The sequence below is a fragment of the Oryx dammah genome, unplaced genomic scaffold (assembly GCF_014754425.2).
Source record: "Oryx dammah isolate SB20612 unplaced genomic scaffold, SCBI_Odam_1.1 HiC_scaffold_1, whole genome shotgun sequence".
NCBI classification, from domain to species: Eukaryota; Metazoa; Chordata; class Mammalia; order Artiodactyla; family Bovidae; genus Oryx; species Oryx dammah.
In genome coordinates this window covers 96734513-96757322 of record NW_024070185.1, presented here as the reverse complement: position 1 = coordinate 96757322, position 22810 = coordinate 96734513, and the positions used below count along the sequence as shown (strand labels likewise).

The 22810-nt window shown below is 40.2% G+C and overlaps 3 protein-coding genes across 6 annotated transcripts in view; 2 read left to right on the top strand and 1 right to left on the bottom strand.

Annotated features, from left to right (window-relative positions):
- CTNNAL1 (catenin alpha like 1) overlaps nt 1–8468 on the top strand; it is a 63470-nt gene extending 55002 nt beyond the window's left edge. Inside the window, exons 15-19 of one of the 2 annotated variants that reach the window (XM_040237329.1) lie at nt 2910–2958; nt 5699–5755; nt 5900–6013; nt 6845–6928; nt 7066–8468. In XM_040237329.1, coding sequence (XP_040093263.1) covers nt 2910–2958; nt 5699–5755; nt 5900–6013; nt 6845–6928; nt 7066–7071 — 310 coding nt within the window. In that variant the 3' untranslated portion in view covers nt 7072–8468. The remainder of the gene's footprint in view (nt 1–2909; nt 2959–5698; nt 5756–5899; nt 6014–6844; nt 6929–7065) is intronic. The other variant, XM_040237325.1, reaches the window with a different exon arrangement.
- Nucleotides 8469–9712: 1244 nt separating this feature from the next.
- Nucleotides 9713–15061, bottom strand: ABITRAM (actin binding transcription modulator). 2 transcript variants are annotated; one of them, XM_040237335.1, is made up of 6 exons: nt 14870–15061; nt 13252–13303; nt 12528–12657; nt 11031–11107; nt 10879–10948; nt 9713–10787 (listed from the first exon to the last, which is right to left on the bottom strand). In XM_040237335.1, the coding sequence occupies exons 1-6, from the start codon at nt 14964–14966 to the stop codon at nt 10650–10652; spliced, it is 564 nt and encodes a 187-aa protein (XP_040093269.1). In that variant the 5' UTR covers nt 14967–15061; the 3' UTR covers nt 9713–10649. The 2 variants fall into 2 exon arrangements, with proteins under 2 accessions (XP_040093269.1, XP_040093276.1); XM_040237342.1 differs by having other exon boundaries at nt 9895–10787; nt 12528–12709; nt 13252–13322; nt 14870–14959.
- A 202-nt stretch (nt 15062–15263) lies between these two features.
- The window catches only part of ELP1 (elongator acetyltransferase complex subunit 1), a 58551-nt gene continuing 51004 nt past the window's right edge, over nt 15264–22810 (top strand). Inside the window, exons 1-5 of one of the 2 annotated variants that reach the window (XM_040237312.1) lie at nt 15264–15507; nt 18770–18932; nt 19338–19490; nt 21141–21222; nt 21885–21965. In XM_040237312.1, coding sequence (XP_040093246.1) covers nt 18783–18932; nt 19338–19490; nt 21141–21222; nt 21885–21965 — 466 coding nt within the window. In that variant the 5' untranslated portion in view covers nt 15264–15507; nt 18770–18782. The remainder of the gene's footprint in view (nt 15508–18769; nt 18933–19337; nt 19491–21140; nt 21223–21884; nt 21966–22810) is intronic. The other variant, XM_040237309.1, reaches the window with a different exon arrangement.

The following is a 22810-nucleotide window of genomic DNA, read 5'->3' as shown; positions in this document are numbered from 1 at the left end:
CTGTCTTTTCTTATAATAATGGAAGATTATACATATGGCATAGTATCTCAGTATTGTTAAAACTTTAATCAGTTATGCACTCCATATCCTGTTCTAGAATTTTCTCAAGGAATGACCTCAGACTTTTCACTCATTTTCTGATATGTATCTTACTCATTTTTCAAAACTGGAGAATTCTTGGTATCTTCAGTGTTGTGGCTTCTCTTCTACTCATTTTGACTTTGAAATTATAACCAGCAGTGGGCCGCACCTGCTGGTTGTTCCGTATTCTGGAATGTAATCCGTTTGGTCTGAAGTTCAGCTAAACTAATTGGGATCTCTACCACTGTGTGGGCTTTAGGGCTCAATAAAGAGCCCCTTTTTCTTCACCCAAATTCAGAATTAACTGAAAAATAAGCAAAAGAATAGGCAGATGGGGGCCAGTAACATTTATAAAGCTGATACTGAATAATGTAGTTTATAGCCATAGGCAAATAGGTTTTTAAAAATAACACCTAGAATTAAGAAATCTTACTCCCTAGGGGCAGAATGTATCTCTTAAAACACTTGAAAGACCAGATATATTCCAAGGGTACCTTTACTACCAAGAGAAAAAGGAAAAATGAAAGGGCTGCCATGTCCAATTTATTTTCGCAAAGTCAGCAAAAAGACTGAACATAAAAATCAATAATTGTCCACCCTCTTCTGAGGGGTGAGATAAGTGAGAGCACAGAGAGAAGTCAGGGAGGCTGTGCTGGTGAAGATTTCTTCATATAAAGGAAGATTAGGGGTGAGGAAGAAACATTTATTCTTGTCTTCATGATGTCTTCTACCTTTTCAAGAGAAATGATTCTTCCAGAGGGTAAAGGAGAAATGATAGGGGTTGAATAAGTCAGCAGTCATTTGTTAATATCTTTCCATATTTTCCATCATTGAAGAGCTTTTTGTCCCCCACTTCGGTGGTTTCCTTCCTTTGTTCTTAATTCTTAGCAACCTTCTCCCAGAATTGAATTTTCTCAAACTAGTTCTGACCTCCTTTTTTAGTTTATATCACTTAAAAATCCGATGAGTCAAGTGTGCAAAAGAAAGTAAAATAGAGTTTCTTTGTTTACCTACATTCAACATGTGGTTAACTGAAATGTGAAGATTAACTGAAGAAACAGAGATCTTTGCACTGGAATCATGCTAGTTATCTCATGGTGATAAAAATCAGATTAAAAAATTTTTTGACTGCTAAAAACTGAAGAAGTAAATTTTTACTTACCAAATGTAGTTTGGTATATAAAGTGAAAATGTTAGCTGCTCAGTCATATCCAACTTTTTGTGACCCTCCCTGGTCTGTAACCCACCAGGCTCCTCTGTCCATGGAATTCTCCAGGCAATAATACTGGAGTGCGTTGCCATTCCCTTCTCCAGGAGATATTCCTGACCCAAGGATTGAACCCAGGTCTCCTGCTTTGCAGGCAGATTCTTTACCATCTGAGCCACCGGGGAAACCCTTGGTATATAAAATCTTGCCAAATAAAGGATTCATCAGTAGAAATTTTTTTTTTTTAAGTTTGTGACAGCTCCTTTTATTTCTTGTTTCTTATCTCAGGATATTTCAGGATTGTATAGTCAGCAGTTTTTGTTTCTGAGTCAGAATAGTGGATCTTGGCAAGGGGTGACATGCGGCCCACAGAGAGTAGGAAGCATGAAAGGCTCTGTTGTGAAGAGAAGGGATAACTAAAGCTCTGTGGAGGCGGACTTGTTCCTGGGGTGTGGTTATTGGACAGGAACCACTGACGTTCAGGAAAATAAAATGAATTTTCTGTGATGTATAACACCTTGTGTCATTCTTGCAAGTCTCGGTAATATAATTGTCGTAGACTCTCAAGCTGGCTTTGTTTTCTACCCACCCTGTCAGTATACTTGTTTCTCCCCCAAATAGTTTTTCTGTTTTCCCTTGAGACAGTGGCTTACCAGCCTCATCTAATTGCTTTTTTCTGAGACTCATCTGTTAATCTTCACAGTACCAGTTTTGTAATTGTCCTGGGTGGTTTTATAGTTTTTCTTAAGGCTATTATTTAAGGTTGTCTTAACAATTTATATAGTTTATTTGTCATTTATTTACAGTTACTCATATTTCTTTATAATTTATGTATTTTAGATTTTCTAATGCATTATACTTTTTAAAGATTTCACACATACCAGTATTATATAGTTTTTAAAGTGGTTTCTGCTTCATAATTTCATTTGTCCTTACAACAGTTTATCAGAATAAAAGAATGTTGTGTTCATAACTAATAGCTATTAAGGGCCACCGGTACCTACTAGATTTCAGATCTTCTGATTCATGCCTAGGCTGTTGCTCTTCTTAATGTATTCTGTTGCTCTTTGTTGTAATTTACTTTTCACTTGTGAAGTTCTTAATTCTTCTTAGTAGTTTTCAGTGTGACAGTCCTTAATCTTCTTGATGAGAGTGGTAGCACAAATATTGTTTTGCTTATTTTATAGACTCAGAATTGAAACTTAACTGATGTGCCTTGCCATAGTTGAAATTAGAATAAAAAATGAGAATTTCTTGATTTTCGGTCTCATCTTTTATCCTTTATGGAACAAAGGCCTTTTATTTTCAGATCTCATATTTTGTGTTTATGAAGGAAAATGAAGAAAGTTTAAAAAAGAAACATAAAACTTCTTAAATATGTCAGTGTTAATTTTCTTTACATTATAAAATTAACATATATAATGTTGACCAGTTTTTAAACGTGCCTTAGGAGGTAAGAGTTAAATATTAAAGCTGCTTTAAGAAGAGTGACAATATTACTCGTCTCTTCAATATTATTCTTCAAAATTTTGGATCTGTAAATACACAGGATGCTCAAACTTTGAAATCAATTTCTAGGCAATAACTTTTTCTTACCTCCTTAATAATTATTTTATTTCAGGGGAGAGGGGCCATTAAAAACCTACCAGGATTTAATTCATCAACTAGAGGTATGTTTACTTTCTATTTTATGATAATACTTTAATTCTGGACTAAAAGTTGGTAACAGTTTTCTAAATGATTTACTGTATCACATTAGTGTGTTTACCTGTACACACAACACACGTGTACAGTAGAAGCGTGGTAGAAAAGTCAAGGGTTTGCACAGCATATTTTACAGCTAAATCTAAAAAATGGTTATCCTTTTTGGAAAGAAAACATAGGGATAAAGTAGAATGGACTCTGATAGTCACTAGATGGAATATTAAGGTTTAGGTTTTCCCAAGTCGGTAAAAATATCCTGTTAGCAGATGCCTGTCTCTCATATTGTCCTGAATACTAGGAAAGCTTTTTGACTTCATTATTGCACTGGCTGAATGGTGTTGACTAAATGAGGAAACACATAAGAAAGCGTCTGTCACAGGCTTGAGACCATTGCAGCTTCTCAGAACACGTGTTTCCTTCTTCCATAGTCCCGATGATTAGGGCGTTCAGGGAGAGACAGAAACACTGACACCTGCCCTTCTGCCCCGTGTGTCCTACGAAATTTCACATAGGCCTGACTCTAATCCTCCTCCCTTACTTAGAGGCTTAGATGGTGAGATTACAAGATGCCTTTCTTATTTCCCCTGACTCTCATGTCAGTCTGTTTGCCTCTCTAGAACCAAGGGCATTCTTGCATTTGACATTTCTATCACTTTATCGCCTTGATATAGTTTCCTTTGGCATTCCCCTGTGCTTTCACCTAAGCCTCTTCCGGAAAGGGATTTCAGCTTGAGAGGATGCCAGTCAACAGAGTCAGAAGAACTGCAGAAGATATTTCATTCGGTTTTTCTGTAAAATTGACTATAACTGAGCTATTTCTCTGTTTAAAAAGTTGGAGTAAATTCTGGATTCATTTTGTTCAGTTTGACCCATATCCACACCAAGGCAGACCACATTGTAGGGAATATTTCATTGCAAAATTATCCACTCTTATCTTCTTTCTGTGTTAGCTTATTTATTAGACCAACATCTGCTGAAGTATCTACATAAAATGTTTATCAAATAGTCATTGAATCTGGTGTCATTGAATCTGGTGTGTCAGATCCTGGGGTTAAGAGCTCTGTGGAGAAAAGTGAACAAAAGGAAGCCCCTTCCCCTCCCCATGGAGCTCACATTCTAGTGGGAGCAGATAGACAATATGCAATTAAGTATATGATGCCCATATATAAATACTTAGAGATAAAAACATGTAAGTGATAGAGGGGTGGTCGGAAAAGACCTCTTTAAGGAGGTAATATTTGAGTAGAGTGTTGAGAGTGAGCTAGATGGATATCTTGGGGGTAGAATATTTTAGGCAGATAGAACAAGTGCAAAGGCCCTGAGGTATAGGAAGTGCAGGTGTCTGAAGAACAAGGAGACAAGCGTGGGTGGAATGGAGTGAACAAGAAGGAAGGTGGTAACGTATGACATTGCTGAGCCTTGGGAAAAACCTTGATTCCCCCCCCCCCCCAAAGAATGATAGAAAACCCACTGAGGGTTTTGCAATGGCATGACCTGACTTCTGTTTTCAAAGGCTTTTGGTTTGACCAACAGGGTAAACAGTAGCGCCATTTACTGAGATAAGGAACAGAGGGACAACACTGGATTTAGAGGCTGGAAATCAAGCGTGTAGTTTTGCTCAAGTAAGACGTACAGTTCATGTCAGGATAGCTCAAGAAGAGAGAGACTTAGGAGTCATCAGCTTTCAGGGGGTTTTGAGACCATGATATTCTGTGAGACAGGGATCTTGCTCCTAGGGGTTTGCAGGCTAGAAGGGAAGAGCTGATATGTACAAGAGAAAGTGGTAATGTGGAAAGATGAGGAGGAACATGTGGGTTAAGTGAATCATTCCATTAGGTTTGAAGGTTGGTGTGAAACACATTGGTTTCCCTTTTAAAGGCTAAGGAGGGATGTAAAGGGCTATTTGACCCTGAGATCAGTTTATCCCATTGATAGCAAGGCTGTTGGAAAGAGGGTTAAAGTTAACCCTGAAATGATTTTCTCCTTCTTCATATGCTTTACCTAATTTATTACCAAGATCTATTCTTTTTCTTCAAAAATCATTCTCAAATTTACCCAGTTCTTTTTACTCTTACTGCTGCCACCTAAAGCTACGTCTTCATTTCCCTGGTATCTGTCACTCTAGAAGATTCTGTGTACCATTTTAAAAAAATCATCCTGAATATTCTAAAGTATTTTCCAGCGTTCTTTCCTGTCATCCTATTCTGCTTACTAATAAATCATAGAATGTGTGGTAAGTAGTAAAAATCTAATCTGAATTGGTCCCTTCAGATGGCTGAAGAACATGTCTGGGTGACAGATTCCCTCTTGCTAAGCCAGAAGCAGAAACCAATGTTCTAATGCTTCTGACCTAATGTTCCAAGATTCATCACCCTTTTATAATTGGGGATATTATGGGATGAACTTCAGATCCATCCAGAAGCCCAGACATAATTTTTCTAAGTATTGCGTGATCCTCCACGGCAATTGGAGGTGGCCACAGGTAGAGGAGCCTCTGCAGGGATAAGTTTGCATCAGGTCTGGGAAATCTGCTTGTGGATAGAGTTAAACTCTTGTGTTTTCCTGGGTACAACAAAAACCTTAGGAGTTCCTTGACAGGTGTTTAACGTTTGGGTTTTAGTTTAAAATTCCATATGAAAATTATCTACAAGTGTACTTGTTACCAATAGAAGACATACACCTAAAGTAGTTTTTCCTTTCTACTAGATTTTTGCTGAAGAGGGTTTGAAGCTTGCTTCAAGTGTACAGGCTTTCTCAAAACAGGTAATTCACATATCCCCCTGCCTGGTCCTGGTGGTGATGTCACAAATACTCATTTTGAGAGTATATTATTAAGATATATTGGTATTTGATGTTTAAAGGTGGAGTTTCATTGGAATTGTTGTAACTGCCATATTTACATTTCAGCTGAAAGATGATGACAAACTTATGCTTCTCCTGGAAATAAATAAGTTTGTTCCTCTCTGCCACCAGCTCCAGACAATAATTAAGACACCTTTACAGAATCAAGTGTTTCTAAAGGTAAAAGGGACAGTGGGATATGCAGGAAGGCACTTGAGAAACGTTCACACTCCTTTTTTTTATTAGGTTAGCTTCCAGCCTCTTTTTTCAAATAACGTGTTAATACCCAAAGTACAATTGATTTCCATTTTCCTGCCTCAACTACAAGAACTGTTTATCATCTGCAACTGACCTCAGGGAGCAGTAGGTTCACCAGATAAATTAGCTTTTTGGACATGATTAATGCCATAGCACTGAGCTGCTGCTGCTGCTAAGTCGCTTCAGTTGTGTCCGACTCTGTGCAACCCCATAGATGGCAGCCCACCAGGCTCCCCCGTCCCTAGGATTCTCCAGGCAAGAACACTGGAGTGGGTTGCCATTTCCTTCTCCAATGCAGGAAAGTGAAAACTGAAAGTGACGTCACTCATAGCACTGAGCAGCTGCCCCTAAATGTCACCATCATCACCTGTCTAGGCACAGACCCTTGAGAGAGAAAGGCTCCTATTGTTTATCTTAGGAAGTTTGTGTGCAGCAAAGTAGAGTGCAAGGGATTGCAAGTTAAGGGGCTCACTGCCACTGGTGCACACTGAGAAACCCGTCAGTGGTCTGAAATAGAGCAGGTTGGTTTTGCATTCATTCTTCCTGAGGTTCATGAAGTTGGCAAGCACAAGACTTCAGCAGCAATTGCAGGTTCTGTGTTCTGGGGCCTCAGTTCATCAAGTCAGTTCAGATCCCTTAATCTGTATACCCACTGAGATCCCTTAGATTTCTGTAATGGTGAAATTGTAGATACTAAAGTCTTTTGAAGGCCCCTTGGTAAGAATTTGATCTGCTTGCTTTCTGTCACTCTAGGTTGATAAGTGTATTACAAAGGCAAGATCCATGATGGCTGTTTTGGTTCAGCTTCTCTCACTTTGCTATAAACTGTTGAAGAAGGTGAGATGATTTCTCTGTCTTAACTCAAATTTTCAAAATTATTGTAATTGAAAATGCCAAAGAAAATAGATACTGTTTAACTTTGCAATTTTTATTTTAAGAGTAAAGCAGAAACTAATTATCTCAATTCTTTCCAGCTTTAGATGGAAAACAGCAGATGGGTCTCAGTTACAACTGTGGATGGTAAAACTTGAGAAACTTTTGAGGTCAGATCTTGGGAACACCATGTGGCAACACTGACCATTTTAGAAAGCAAATGATCCTTTATGTTTCAGAAACTCAACAATTTTGCAGAGAAAACAAACTGAAATCTTGCTTTATTTTCTGATCATGAAACCGATTGTGAAGCTTTCTGACAACTAATAAATGCCATGGTAGTTGCTGTATTTCTAATTGCAGGGTGATTTTAAAATGGGACATTGCTTTGAATAATGTGCTTTAAGTCAGACCAAATATCCCAACTGTCTTAATGACAGTTTAATCCAAAGAAGCTATTTTAAATATATGCTCACTGATGGCATATTTTACCATAAGTTTCTATTTTATAAACTTTAAGCTTCTCATCTAGGACACTAATTTGCAGCAGAAGATAGCCAGTAGTCTCGGTGATGAAGGGTTTTCTATAAGCCAGTGGGCTGTCTTCACTCCCTCCTGTCCACTGGGAACGACTGGGCCTCTGCCTTCCCCTCTGGGGCAGGTCATCCACCCTGAGCACACGTTTGTTCTCTGTGTTTCAGAGCACAGGCAGTCTGTTGTGATGCGTGTCCCTCTCCTCTCCCTTCCCAAAAGCAGGATCATGGAGCTCCCGCCACAAAAGCCTAGAGGGCAGCTCACTAGGAAGTGGTTGTAGTTGTCGTTCTAGCATAGCTGGCTTGTTTCTGCCCTGAATATTGGTTGGAACCCTAAGCCTCTGTTAATGGCTTCAGAAGTAGTTTTTGTACTTCTCACTAGCGACTGATGGAATGTAAGATAGAAGACAGAATAATTGAACTAAGCTGTTTAAATTCTGAGTAAACATACATTTTATATACGTGCCTTTGGAATGTTCATTATAAAACAAATAAACATCTTTAGTCTTTTAAATTTTAGGGTTCAAAGCTTTTGTTTTTGTGGGGTGGGTTTGTAGGATCCATTCCTAAGTTCTGTCCTGATGCTGTATTGTTAACTTTTTTCTGTTTTTATCACAGTGCTTTGAAATTCATTTTGAAATCTAATAGGACATGCCAGTTGCCAAAAGGCAGCATTTCTAGAGGCTTGTCTGATGATAATTATCTGGTTCAGCCCTCATAATGAATATGCACCCGATCATGAAGAACCACAGAACTACCACCTAGCTAGTCAGTATTTTATTGAAGGAAACTTGAATTTCCTATAGGCCTTCAGCTTTGTTTTGACCTTTATAAAATATTTTTTTTATAGAAATCACCAAACATGATATTTATTCCCTGAAACCAAAATATTCTTTTAAATTAGAGTGGAAATAACGGGAGAATGCTGTAACAATATATGTAAGACATACATAATTCTTTTCCTGTCTTTAGTATCTGTTTTATGACATCTCTGGGAATCATTTGTGCTACATGAAATGGGGATTTGCTGGTTTACGCTTACACTTTGAGCTCACAGTACTATCAGAGCAGAGGTTCAGAGTTACTACTTGTATCATGTCTGGTGGGTATACGTAGGGGACAGTCAGGCTGGCACTCAAAAGAATTTTTCTTATAAATCGAAAATAATTTAAAAACTTTATTCACAAAAGAGCTTATATACTTGAAATGAGAATTGTTCATTTGCTAAGTCGTGTCCAACTTTGTGACCCCATGGACCACAGCATGCCAGGCTTCCCTGTCCTTCACTATCTCTCAGAGTTTGCTTAAACTCATGTCCAGTGAGTCGATCAAGCCATCCAACCATCTTATCCTGTCATCCCCTTCTCCTGCTGCCCTCAATCTTTCCCAGCATCCAGGTCTTTTCTTTTGAGTTGGCTCTTCCTATCAGGTAGCCAAAGTATTGGAGTTTCAGCATCAGTTCTTAAAATGAATATTCAGGGTTGATTTCCTTTAGGATTGACTGGTTTGATCTCCTTGCTGTCCAAGGGACTCTCAAGAGTCTTCTCTAGCACTAGTTTGAAAGCATCAATTCTTTGGCACTCAGCCTTCTTTATGGTCCAACTCTCACATCCGTACGTGACTACTGGAAAAACCATAGCTTTGATTATACGAGGACCTTGGACAGCAAAGTGATGTCTCAGCTTTTTAATATGCTGTCTAGATTTGTCATAGTTTTTCTTCCAAGGAGCAAGTGTCTTTTAATTTCATGGCTGGAGTCACTGTCCACAATGATTTTGGAGCCCAAGAGAAGAAAGACTTTGTCACTGTTCCATTTTTTCACCATCTATTTGCCACAAAGTGATGGGACCGGATGCCATCTTTGTTTTTTGAATGCTGAGTTTTAAGCCAACTTTTTCACTCTCCTCTTTCACCTTCATCAAGAGGCTTTTTAGTTCTTCACTTTCTGCCATAAGGGTGGTGTCACCTGCATATCTGAGGTTATTGATATTTCTCCCGGCAATCTGGCTTCCAGCTTGAGTTTCATCCAGCCCAGCGTTTCTCATGATGTACTCTGCATAGAAGTTAAATAAGGAGAGTGACAATATACAGCCTTGAGGTACTCCTTTCCCAATTTTGAACCAGTCCATTGTTTCATGTCTAGTTCAGAGTGCAAGTGGGGGTGGGAAAGGGATAACTTACAACTTGAACAGCAAAAGATGATGGAAGTCCAAAAGAATTTACACATCAATGATAACTTTTATTTAAAAACAAATATTTGTATGTTTGTATGCATTGCAGCCCTTAAGGAAAAATAACAATTTAAAAAGCCCTTTTATTTGAAATTCATTGTAAATATATAATCTTAAACCATAAATTCATAGATTTTTGTTTCTTTAAATATGAAAGCTTTTTTTCTGTTCAAAGGCATCTGTGTCTTTGAATTATAATAACTTGTTCACTGGTTATCCTGTAACTGAAGTGTGAGATTGAGTGACTATAAATACACGTGTTATGTAACAGCACATGGTAATACTTCCATGTTAGCAAAGCCCCTTTCAGGCCTTTTCATGTGTCCCCCATTAAGAAGCCAGTGCTACATTGTTCAGAGCTGAAGGCCAACCTGTAGGAACAGAGAAGGCAAACTACACCCTTGCCTCTTCTTGGCAACCTAAGTGAGACCAGACGTTTCGGTGGTGTCACACTGAGGCAGACTGGGGAAGAAAGGCCGGTTGTTTCTCAGCTTCAAAATGACGGAAAATTGAGGCAAAAACAATTACCATGCTGTAACATTCAAACATAATTATGTCAAAACATAGTAGTTATTAATGGGCTACAGGATGATGAGTGAATTTTCCCTCAAAATGCTTTGTTTGTTGGTTTTTAACCAGAAAAACATCTCTTGCTTGCCAGTTGTTAGAGAAAAGCAAGAGAAGAACAGAGTGGGTGAGTACATGGGTAGTCAGATCTGGGAGGCGGAAGACAAAATAGAATTGAGGCTTGTTATGTAAGACAAAGAAGGAAAACTTGGTCAGGTTTTCAGATCGGGCCTCGCTGCAGGTGGCCAGGTGGGAAGGCAGCCTCACCCGTGGTTCTTCCTTGGTGCACGGACTGGTAGGCCAGGTAAGCACAAGGAGGCGGCGCTGCTTTCACTCCATCTCAGTCCTTGCCCCTCATGAGGCAGCTGTTGTGGCTTTGAGGCGTTTCACCACAACTTCTTCATATTCCTTTTGTGTCAGTAACCCTTCTGTTATGCTTTTACTTTCTTCAAATTTGGGCAACACAACTGCAATGTAGCCTTCGGTAGATGGCTAGAAAGGAAACAATATTTAATGCTGTTGAATGATACAAAAATCAAATAAAAAGTACTGGATGGGCTCCTCCTTCCCCAGCCCTTTTTACCTTCTCTTGAAGAATAGATGGTTTATGGAGAATGTTTTCATTCACTTCCATCAACCGTCCCCTAACACAGCTAGTTACAAAGAAAAAATTGTTTTGAAGAAAAGTATTAACCTCCTTTATTTCTCCAAAGTTGTGGTTCAAAAGTAACTTACCTAGATATGGTATATTCTTCTCCATCTGAGCAGTAAATCTTACACAGAGGTGCAAGTTCTGTGAGAAACTGTGCCCCCTGATAATAAAAGGGAAGAAAATCGATGTACATTTCCATTTTTCTTTGAGAGGCAGCCCTCAGTGTTACAATACCATATATTCCTGAAATTTGTGTTTTAAGTAAAAATGAGTGAAGTACAGAAAACACATTCAGTTCTTCAAACATTTATATATTAAATGCCTGCTACGGGTCAGGTAACATCCTAAGCTCTAGGGGAAAAAGCAGTCAAAGACACATGTGATAACAGTTTAGTTACATATTAATAATATATTTTATCTTCTTAAACGTTATATTTAACTGTATATGAGAAAGCTCCATATATCCAAGTGTAAAGATATCAAAAGGGCAGAGAAATCTTATCAATAAACAATATAAAATCCAGTATTATAGCAAACAACAGCAATGTCATACAAAGTTAGTTTCATTAAGATTCCCACTTATTGTTATATTAGAACTTTAATAGATAAAAGGACTTCTTTATTAGGGTCAATCACTAAGGATTTCTGAAGAGGGATCTTTGTTCTAATTTTTTTTGAAATGCACTTTAAGGAAAATGTGGAAAACAAAAGTTTTAAATAGCAGTTAAGAGTAATTTACTCCTTACCCTGTCTCCCACTAGTGAATACTGAATTTTGACATTAATCTGTCTGCATGTCATGGCACGGTTTTAGTTTCACGTACTCCACTGTACGGATATATCTGGAGAGGTTCTGACAAATACCTACAAGAAGGATCATAGGAAATGGATGCAAGCATGTCTCACGTGTTGCTCTTTTCTTCCAGGAATTTTTACTGAGTGAACATTTGAGGTCTAGATACTGTTCTTTAGGGCCTCTTTACCACTCACAGTATTATTAGTATCCAGGTGTTGTTAGCACACGCTTCACTTCTCTGGCATGTGCTGACTCTCTTTCAAAATACTAGTCAGTGTGACTCCCCACTTTTGAGAGAAGCAGTTAGGGATTTATTCTAGATAGTTTCTCTACCACTGGGTCTGTGTCAAAAAGAAGTGTTTTTGTTGTCACCTCCCTTAGGAGAATAAATGATGAGCAGTGCTGAGATCCAATCAAAGTTTATCTACAGAGGGTTCATATGTAGGTCCCTCTCCGTTCCTCAGTTGTAACAATGGTGTTACTGTTTTGAAGGGACAAAATATCTTCTTATATTGGTATTAGAGTTGTTCTTTCAAAGGCCCACTTTCTCCATCCTTTATCCTGGGGATGGTAGGGATGGTGGTACAGAACCTATATGACAGATGATATACCTTTTGAAATACCTTATCTTTTTGGTCTGAAAATTTAAAGTTCAAGATGATTCTTAAAATCATCTCTAACTGCCAGGGAAGTATGCTGAGTATATATTGCTGGTTATAAGACTGACTGGCTCTATCATTATTCTGATAATAGAGGATTCAAGTAAAGAAATAACAGGTACATACCCGCTTAAATTTCCCAGAGACTTTGTTCTGAAGTCTGCTACAATTTGTACTGATTTGATAAGAAATGCTTTTAATTGTTTTTCCACTTTGAAGAACTGGATGAGATCCTGCCAGTGTGATGACACATATTCTACGAGGAGCAAAAATTGATCGTATATTATTGCATGGTATAATTCTTCCTCCTATAACATAGTATTCCTACTGGCACAAGAAGAGCTGAGCTGACATTTGTTTAGTCAACCTATCATTCCCTCCCCACCCACCCCTCCCCTGCATTTTTTTTTTCCCCAGCTACTATTGGAGCTTAACTGAAGAATACAATAATAAAAATGGAGAATATGGGATTGAATTTCCTTCCCCTAAAAGGGTAGAGTACCAAGGTGTTTAGATATCACTGAGGCATGCCTATATGTACATCTGTGTTTCCACCCTGGCCCTCTCCATGGGCTCCGGCAATTCCATGGTTAGGCACAGGCTGGTTACTTGAAGTAGTAACTGACTAAGGGTATGGTCCTCCATTTGGATGTCTGAGTAATCAAGTTTACTTGTTTAGTGTAAGCATTGAAAAACTCATTCTTGTCAACCAAATGCCTATTATATATATAATACCATCTCAACACAGTGGAAGATGATAATTTAGTGAATATTCAGTACAAGACCATACCAGGCTACAATACCAGAAAAAAAATTTTTTTTAATAATTTAAAATTTCCAATTTGCTTACCGGTTAGAGTGCTGTAGTATACAGTGGTCTTCACAGGGTTTTCCTTTGACATCTAGAAGAAATGAATGAGTCTGTGGCTCTTGAGTCAGTATTTACTGCCACTGTGTGGTACTTTCTTTGGTTCATAAAGATAGTTACTTGTGAAGACTAGATACATATGTCACTGGTATCCCCTCATTACTCAAAAAGATACACCTAAAGGCTTCCTATAAAGAAGTTAAAGAAATCTAGACCAGATGGAATCATTCATTCAATGTCAAAGTGATGTTAATTCTTTGCTCCATCTTATTTTATCCTCACTTTAAAATGATTATACTCATTATTTCTATTAGGAAAAAAAGTGATGAATAGTGATGCATCTTTTTAATATAGTAGCCCGTGTTTTCCTGGTCAATTTTAGAGTGAGTAACTCATCCTGGTTTGCCCAGGACTGTCCTGATGTTAGCACTGAAAGTCATGCATTCCAGGAAGTCCCTCAATCTAGGATAAACCTGATGGTTGGTTACACAAAGTTTGGCCAATAAGACATATGCTATTATAAAATATTTCAATATTGCAAAAAACGATTACACCTGTTATCACTGAATGAACATAAGCAAGGATGTGGAGGAGGGTCCCCAGTGATGGTCCCATCACTCTTATTTGAAGGGACACAAAGCTCTCCAATAGGATACCTACTTGTAAGTGTATGTTAGTGTCTCAGCCGTGTTCGACTCTGCAACCCCATGGACTGTAGCCCACCAGGCTCTTCTGTCCATGGGATTTTTCAGGCAACAATACTGGAGTGGGTTGCCATTCCCCTCTCCAGGGGATTTTCCCGACCCAGGGATCGAACCTGGGGTTGCCTGCATCGTAGGCAGATTCTTTACCACTGAGCCACCAGAGAGTGGTGAACAGTAATAGATTTTGCTTTCTTGGTGTTCAGTAGCTCAGTTGTGTCTGACTCTGCCACTCCATGGACTGCAGCACACCAGGCTTCGCTGTCCTTCACTATCTCTGGGTGTTTGTTCAAACTCATGTCCATTGAGTCGGTGATGCCATCCAACCACCTCATTCTGTCACCCGCCCCCCTTCTCCTGCCTTCAGTCTTTCCCAGCATCAGGGTCTTTTCCAATGAGTTGGCTCTTTGCATCAGGTAGCCAAAGTATTGGCGCTTCAGCATCAGTCCTTCCAATGAACATTCGGAGCTGATTTCCTTTAGGATTGGCTGGTTTGATTTTGCTGTCCAAAGGACTCTCAAGAGTCTTCTCCAGCAACACAATTGGAAGCATCTGCTATCTAAATGCCTTTTACTGTTTAAATCATTTTATGGTGCACTGAGTCCCTTAAAATCCTTTAGGTACTCAAGGAGACTGCAAGCCAGTTACTATCTCCTTCGGAGATCTCACCTTAGACTATCATCTTCCCCCAAGTAACCCACCCTCCTGAACTCGCACTGCACTCACCCTCCCCAGAATGCACCCTGCTGTTTTTCCACGTCTCTGCAAATACCATTCCCTTGGCCTAGAGGGGAACAGAGATCCAGTTCCTTCTGCTGTGTGGAGAGTGCGCGTGGCTTATGATCTGTCATCATATTGCCAATGGGGCCCAGGAGAGACGAACATCATTCCCCACTTACCCGCTTTGTACCAGCGAGTAAAGTAACGATCCACAAGCGACGGCACCGGAGGCTCAGGATCCAAGGCGGCCTCAGGGTCCTCGGGCTCGGTAGTCATGGCGACCTCCAAGGCTGCAAACCCCGCCCTCCGGGACCCGGACACTTCCTCCCGCGGGCCCAGGAGTAGGGCGTCTTTCCGGCGAGTGGCCTGAGACACGCGGTGTGCGCACGCGCGCTGCTCCTCCGATCCGCGGGCTCCGCCTACCAGCCCAATTATTGAGCTTAGGCATCTGACGTCAAAGCAGAGGTCAAATACAATAGGCTGGGCAGGAAGACGTAGCGGTAGGGGGCGGTGGCCAGCGCAGCTCCTCACGGTACTTCGCAGGGCACCGAAGAAGGCTGGCCACGCCCCCTCCTCCTCGTGACATCATTCCCGCGCAGCTCGGCTAGGGTAGTAGCTGGTGTCGCTCGCTCGTTAGGGTCCCGCGGCTAGCATCTCCGAGGCCCCGCTTCAGCCACTATCGGAAGGGGTGGAGCGGCACGGCGACAGAGTGCACGCCGCGCAAGCTCAAGAGTAGCGGACAGAGGCGAGTGCGCGACGCAGGGCAGACGCACAGCTCTTTGGGGGAGGTCCTCGGGGTCCTCGGAGTGCGGCGCAGGTGAGCGCTCGAGCGGCCTAGGTGGGGTGGGGAGGGTGGGGAGCACAGAAACGGGCCCAGTCCTCCAGAGGGTATCCCGATGAAGAGATTGCCCGAGCGCTCTGCCGCTGCCTGCTGCAGGCCCCAGAGTGAAGTGCGGCGTGACCACCTCTGCGCTCGAGCCTTGAGTTCTCTGTCTGCCCGACTTGCCACCTGCTGCACCCGCGGCCATCAGAGGGCTCCACGCGGCGTGGCAGGCGGGGAATGACCTGCTGCTCCCCGAGCCGCGCACTTTACCCAAGCTCCGGATTCCTTGCAGGGGCGGACAATACAGCTGAGCCAGTTAATGCACCAATTAAAGTCTAACAGTGCACTTGAGAGAGAGCCGGTCGGATAAGTTCAGATGATGTGTTGCGAGCCCCTTCGGGCACCTGCGACTTTTTTCTTGGAAATGTCGTCCGTGTGCTTCTCCATGTTATATGGTATCCTAGGTGGCCCTCTCCCCTGTGACCTCTGTGGAGGCAGTGACTGTAGTCATTTCTTGTCCAGAATTAGCACTTAGAAAGTGCTCAGTCAATGTTGGATGTAGCCGATGGTAGGGTTACGTACTATGTAAAGGATTCAAACGGTGCATTGACAGGCAGGGCAGTAAGCAGTGAATAGTTTACTATGAAAATGTGGGCAAAAGGAAAGCAAACACTGTTTCAACTTGAAGAACAAAGTAGAAATGCCATGTCCCCAGCGGGGAAACTAATTTGGTCGAGAATAGTAAGCCACTTAACAAGTTGCATTTGATGTGCATTTGAGAAATCCTTGTAATAACAGTAGAAGGTTGAAAATGTGAGTTTAATGTTCAGTTTGGGGAGGGTCAGGGCTAAACATTTAGATCTAATAAGCATATTAATGATCTGTTTGGTACTTATAGTCATGGACATGATAATTAGATAAGAAGTGGATGGATGAGGAGCAAGGGAAGAAAATAGAGGCATTGTCAGAATTTCAGAGAGGATCCAAGCTTGAGATCTTTAGCAGGTTAGCAGGCTGAGAAAGGATGAGTCATTGAGGGCAGGGGAGTTGGAGATTGCAGATGTGAAAAAAAGGGACTGATAAGCCGAGGTCCTGGGGAGTTTGGAGGGTTCCCCTTTCCTGGTCTTGAAAAGGAGTAGCACACTTCTGAAAAGATAAAGGAATAAAGATGATGGGTGTGAAAATTTAGAGAAGTTCATTTTAAGGCTGGGAGGGTTGGGGAGAAGGGATGAATGATGAGCTGCCCTTGGCTGGTGATATTGAAAGCTCAGTGATTTGAGAACTCAGGTTGTTTGCTATGTCTGTCAGGGTCTAGGCAGGAAAGCGGAAAACACACTGTATTTCAACAGAATTTAATGGAAAGAAGTGGTTAAGTAGCTCCTGGAAGAACAAAAAGCAGAAAGTAACAGTGAAATAACTGAAAAGTAAATGGATGGAAGAAGTTACAACTCTTAGCTAGATCTGAGGCTCAAAACAAGGGAAGCCATTGGGGTTGTCATGACTTAACCTTAGATGAGAGAGATTGTAAAGCTGGTATTGATAACTCTGGAAGTCAGAGGAGGAGCTCCGTGTTAGTAGATGTCAAGCACCTGGAGGAGCACCTGTCTGGTTAAAAGTGCTGATACCTCTGGGGTGGTTGTTACCAGGCTCGTCCTGGGAGTGCTAGACACTGGGACCAAGGGCCCCTAGAAGGAGGGTCCATTGCTGGGGTGGCATTGACTGGAACAGCAAGGTTACAGGAAAAAGGGAGTCCTCAGTTCCTTGTGCCTTTACCTTCCAAATTATTATGCTGGGTCCAGAGGTTATTGATGAATAGAATGCAGGTTTACAGAAAGATATTTTGATGGTCTTATCATGGCAACAATAACAGCATAATTAGCTAAACCAGCATGAAATACATCTCATCCCCTGTCGCCTGTTTTCCTCTCTTGCTGTTCCTTGTTTACCCACCTCTAGCCCAGACATTCTCTCGTCTCATATCTTCCTATCCTTTCAGATCTATGTCAGTGGTCATCTTTGTGGTGTCTTTAGATGAAAGATAATTTTTATATTTGAAAAAACGCAAGCTTTCTATACAGGATTAGATCTAAATTAAAAGTTTGCATGGTAGAATACAGGTTCAAATAATTCCCAGAAATTCTTAAATATATATGTCGTGAAACCTTACAAAACCATTGTCTGCCTTGATTCTCTTCCTCACTTCTACCATGTGTGGTCTTGCTTTCCTCTTAACTCACATTTTATGTTGCCTCATTCAAACTGCGCTTAATCTGCTATGTAGTATAAGAAGTGACTTGTGTTTATTCTTTCATTGTCATATGTACAAAATGCAAGACGAGAGAATTCACCTTGGATTAAGGTGACAATTAGGTCAGTGTGGTCTATGTAATTGTCAGTCCTAACATAAGTTAGGGAATTCTACTTATAAACCTTAAAGTGGTCTGGATATAAATATTAGCATATAAGCTTCCCCCCCGCCCTCCCTGCTTTTAGATAATGTTATGCATTAAAGCATGTCTGATTTTGCCTAAACCAAAGTATGTTTCCTATTGATCATTCGTTTCTGAGCTTTTCTATTGCCCTGGTGAAAACCAGACCAGAAAACTGGAGCTAAGTGAAGCAGTGATGTCAGGTATCAAGCTCCTCCAATTGTTGCTCATCGTTTTGAAGGATCCTATTGTAATTTCATAGTGTCTTTTCTTTCTCAGAGCAGTAAATGCTTTTCTTTATTTCTATGTTTGATTTCAATTTTAACTTTTTAATTAAGATAAAAAGCCAGTTTATAATAGGTGATATTAAAGTAATTGTATTTTCTCCAACTGCCAAGTATGTATACATGTAGATTTTTATACAGTGTTGTAAATCTGTCAAGTTACAGAGATATCCTCATGTGCAAAAGTAACATGTTTTCTCATTCATTGTGTTCTTAGCTTCCTTGCAAAATAACTGATGTTAAATCTTTTTTGAAGAAAAGACTCTGAAGTTGAGAATCTTGCCTCTTCCAAAGAGTGAGGATGTAAAACAGATTTCACAGCCACACTTTGTAGACTCTAGATTTAAACAATTGGTTAGGTTGCTACCACTTATCTCTCTGTGGGTTCAGATTACATCTTTTTTTTTTTTTTTCTGGTTATTCTGACTTCTCTGCTTCCTGAATCATTTCACTTGTACTGGAGTGTCATTTGTTGTTATAAAGCTGTTTCTATTTCTCAAGAGAAATTAAAGCTTCATTAAGGGTATTTGTACTTTTTTTTAGGCATTGCTTCATCATGAGGAATCTAAAGTTACTTCGGAGCCTGGAGTTCAGGGATATTCAGGCTCAAGGGAAACCACAGTGCCTCTCTCTCCGAGTCGAGCAGGCGACAGTGCTTATCGGCTCAGAACATGGACTGGTAGAGGTAGACCCAGTCAAGAGAGAGGTAAATTACTGATGGAGGTTATTTGGGTGAATTCTGATATCTCCCCTTAATTATATTTTGCTACTAATGTATTTTAGGTGATGACATTCTTAGTCCCTTTTCCCCAGACTGTAGATTTTAGAAAATCGTAGTTTTTAGCTTCATGTTTTATTGGATATCTCCAAAGAGACCAGGTATTTGTTTTATGTTTGCTTGGCAAAAGAAGCATATTAACTGTTTTCTTTGTTAAAGATGGTAGTGTTGTGATATTTCTCAAGTGAAAGTTGGGATTTTAATCTAGGAAAAAATTTTTTGAAAGCTTTTGTATTATAAAAGAAATATTAAAAAAATGTTTTACTTCTAGAAATGTTATGAATTGTTCTTGAAAGTAGATTGACTTAATTTGCTTGTTTGTCTTGGTGAAAGGTGAAAAATGAAATTCCTCTGGTGGCAGAAGGCTTTCTCCCAGAGGATGGAAGTGGCTGTATCATTGGTATTCAGGACTTGCTGGATCAGGAGTCTGTGTGTGTGGCCACAGCCTCTGGAGATGTCCTGCTTTGTAATCTCAGCACACACCAGGTAAACAAAAGAGACCAGGGAGGAGGAACTCTCAGGCATCCTCAAACGTCTTTTTTTTTTTTAATCATGTCACTAGTTTTTCATAGATGTTTGAAATATCCGGAGCCATAATATTTGGGCATTTTGCAAATTAGAGTCTTTGCATTTTACAGTTCTTTACGGAAAATTGTTGGCATGGTTCTAGCTGTGTTTCAGGATTCTTCTTAAACTCAGTTTTGTCTGCTGTATTTATTAATTAGAATGATGAGAGCATTCCAGATTAGAACAAAACCTCAAACCCATTCTTGTGTGGTATGGCTCACCTCTTGCTACAGTCCGATCCTGAGGTGTAACCCTTATTTCTCAGTTTAGGAAGTCTTTGGGATGTTTAGTTGGCTCATGTTTTCTGTTAAGAACGCTGAATAGACCTCTCTTTGATGACTGACTGTAGAGTCCTTGAACTACAGGTACTAAGGTGATACATTTTCCTTTTGTGCACATTATACGACTATCAGAGGTGATAGATTTCAATGACTTGCCTCCTCTACTCTAGCATAAGGCTGAGTTTCTGAATTTCTTTACTTGCCTTGATAGTTTTTTAAACTTCGTTGATAACTCCCTTAGCTGTGATCTCTTTAACATTGATGCATCACAATAGATTACTAATCATGGGATGATAATAATAACAGCTGGCATTTATTAAATGTTTACAGTGTGCCAGGCACTTTTTAAAGTATTTTTTCATGCAAAATTACATGAATTTTGTAATTTTTCTTTATAATCTTAAGAGGTAGATTGTTGTTTTCTCATTCTTCAGAAAAGGAAATTGAGGCTAGGCCAAGGTCAAACAGTTTTCAGGTGAGATTTGAACCCTGGCAGTCTAAATCTGGCACCTTTGCTTTTAACGGTTCCATTTAATACAATAATAGATCTTCCTCTCAGTTCATGGTGAGAAACATCAAAGCCATCCAGTAGAAACTGGTATTTCTCATATTTAAAAGGTATGCTTTTACTTGTAAAACATTTTGTAGAGTTTTTCCCTAATTACCAAGCTCCTGTAATCCGCTGGTCTCCCTCAGATGGTACCGATCTCCCTATTTATGGCATCAGAGTGTCTGTAAGACAGAATCCGTGTTCCTTCTTGTCCTTATCAGACGGTTCACTGTTTGCCAAATTCCTTTTTGCCTCACCTCCCACCCCCATCGTCCCCGTGTATGTATATACTTTATGCTTTAGTGGCAGCTGATTTTTAACTGCTCTTTTTTATAATTTTATGCCTTAACACCACATTTTTCCCCCCAGTCTCTTCTTCCTAGCCCTGTTTCTGCCCTTTAAAGCACCTCCTCAGAGAGGCTTTCCTGAACTCACCTGGGCCATTTGTGATTTTCTGGTCTGAGTCCCCACTTAATTCCTGAAGACCTCAGTTACAGCCCTCACCTACTTAGAGGCATCTTTTATCTCCTTAATGGGAGGAATGGAGTGGCCGTCATCACATCCAGTCCCCATGATCTGTATCACGCCTGGTCTTTTGATACCTGTTACTGAACAAATGTTTACTGCTTAATTTCACCTTGGTGTGTTGTGAATTATTTTGATTAAGGTCATAATAAACATTTATCAGGGTGCTTATATTTTCATATTTCTCTTAACGTTTTAAAATGTCTCTCTCAGCTGGAATGTGTCGGGAGTGTAGCCAGTGGTATCTCTGTCATGAGTTGGAGTCCTGATCAAGAGCTGGTGCTGCTTGCCACAGGTAAGTATGTCACCAGTCCCTAACTGGTGACTTTATAAGACATGACTCCTGACAGCTCAAAGACTTTAAGTTTTAGGGTGCTTAGATTTCAAAAAAACGTTTCTTGAAACAATTGAGGTAAGTTTTACTTCTTAACACATTGTTTTAAAAAGTTGCTGCGAAGTCTGTAGTTATAGTTTAAAATGTCAGCAATGTTTATTTATTTATTTTTTTTTTAGCAATGTTTATTTTAATACACTCTTAAGAGGAAGAGTTGCTGTGTAAAATAAACTGATTCTGAAAACTGCTCTTCCAGTCCTTTTTTTTGTTTTCCTATAAGTCTTTTCATTCCGGCTGAGATTCTGTAAACTAGCACCCTGATGAGCTATACACTCAAAGAGGTATCCTGGCGGCTGAAGAGTTGCAGTTAGTGGAGGAGGAAGGGCTGTGTGCACTTTTATGTTAGCTTGACATGCAGAAACGGCTGAGAATAAGCACCAGCTGACTTACCCAGTCAGAACTTTGTTTTTTTTAATGAGAGTCAGAACATTTTGAATGAATTCTGTCTTCCTTATTTCAATTACAAATTCTTCCACTCCAGCTCTGTATCTTGCAGTGCTGTAGATACTTATGGAACGGCAGATTTGTTAGAACAAAATCATTCTTGTTTGTACTCCTTCAAGGTCAGCAGACCCTAATTATGATGACAAAAGACTTTGAACCTATCATGGAACAGCAAATCCACCAGGATGATTTTGGTGAAAGTAAGTATAACTTTGTCTGAAACATTTTGTGACTTTTCTTGCAGACTGATGGTCATAAGCCCAAAGAGCTGTGAAGCTTAAACCCTGACTTAATTAAGTGTCTGATAGCCCAGTTCCTTTAGTTCATTCCAGCTCTTAAAAGGCATACCTCTGGCGGCTCTTCAGGTCTGAGAGTTAGCTTTGTCAGTAACCTGGGAAATAAGAATCTGTGCTTATAGATTGGGTTGTTAATGCCCAAACCCATGATGGGCTTAGTCATGGGGTTTGATGAAAAGAACTATACTGGCTGGAATAAGAAGAGCATTTCTGATACACAGTTTGGGGGAAAATACAAGAGAGGTGGGATAGAGAGCTGACTTCTGTTCCTGTTGATTAGTCCTGAATGGTCATGGGAACCACCAGACCCGTGTTTTCTTGCACGGGTCTAGCTGAGGTGAAACAGGCACTAGGCTGTGGAAGTGTTGAAGAGAGTAAAAGTGGAGATGCTTCTAGAGTCTAAGCAGCTCTGACCAACTTGAGGTTACTAGGTAGCTGGCTTCAGTGAGGAGAGGAATAGGGGTGATGGTATTTTAACTTTTGCTGAGTTCTCACCTCCTGTCTTCTTGTTCAGCCAAATAAGACATTATTTAGAAAATTGCTGCTCATTTTTTCATTCAAAAATAATTTGTTTTTTCAGAAATAATGTTTTAGTAGGTACTGTGAACCCAGCAGTGTGTTTGGTACTGTGGCTAAAACTGCTTTCCCTTAAGGGGTCCCGTTGGTTCAATAATAACAGAACATTACAAGTATTAGGGTAGCATAAGGAGAAGAAAGGAGTCATGGGGAGGGAAGACTTCCCAGAGGAG

What these genes read in the sequence shown, in the direction of transcription:
- ABITRAM (XM_040237335.1), bottom strand. Translation starts at nt 14,966, where the DNA reads ATGACTACCGAGCCCGAGGACCCTGAGGCCGCCTTGGATCCTGAGCCT. An exon ending in TACTCGCTGGTACAAAGCGG is followed by an intron (nt 13,304 to 14,869) that starts GTAAGTGGGGAA and finishes CATTTCTTCTAG; the next exon opens with ATGTCAAAGGAAAACCCTGT. An exon ending in ATACTACAGCACTCTAACCG is followed by an intron (nt 12,658 to 13,251) that starts GTAAGCAAATTG and finishes TGCTCCTCGTAG; the next exon opens with AATATGTGTCATCACACTGG.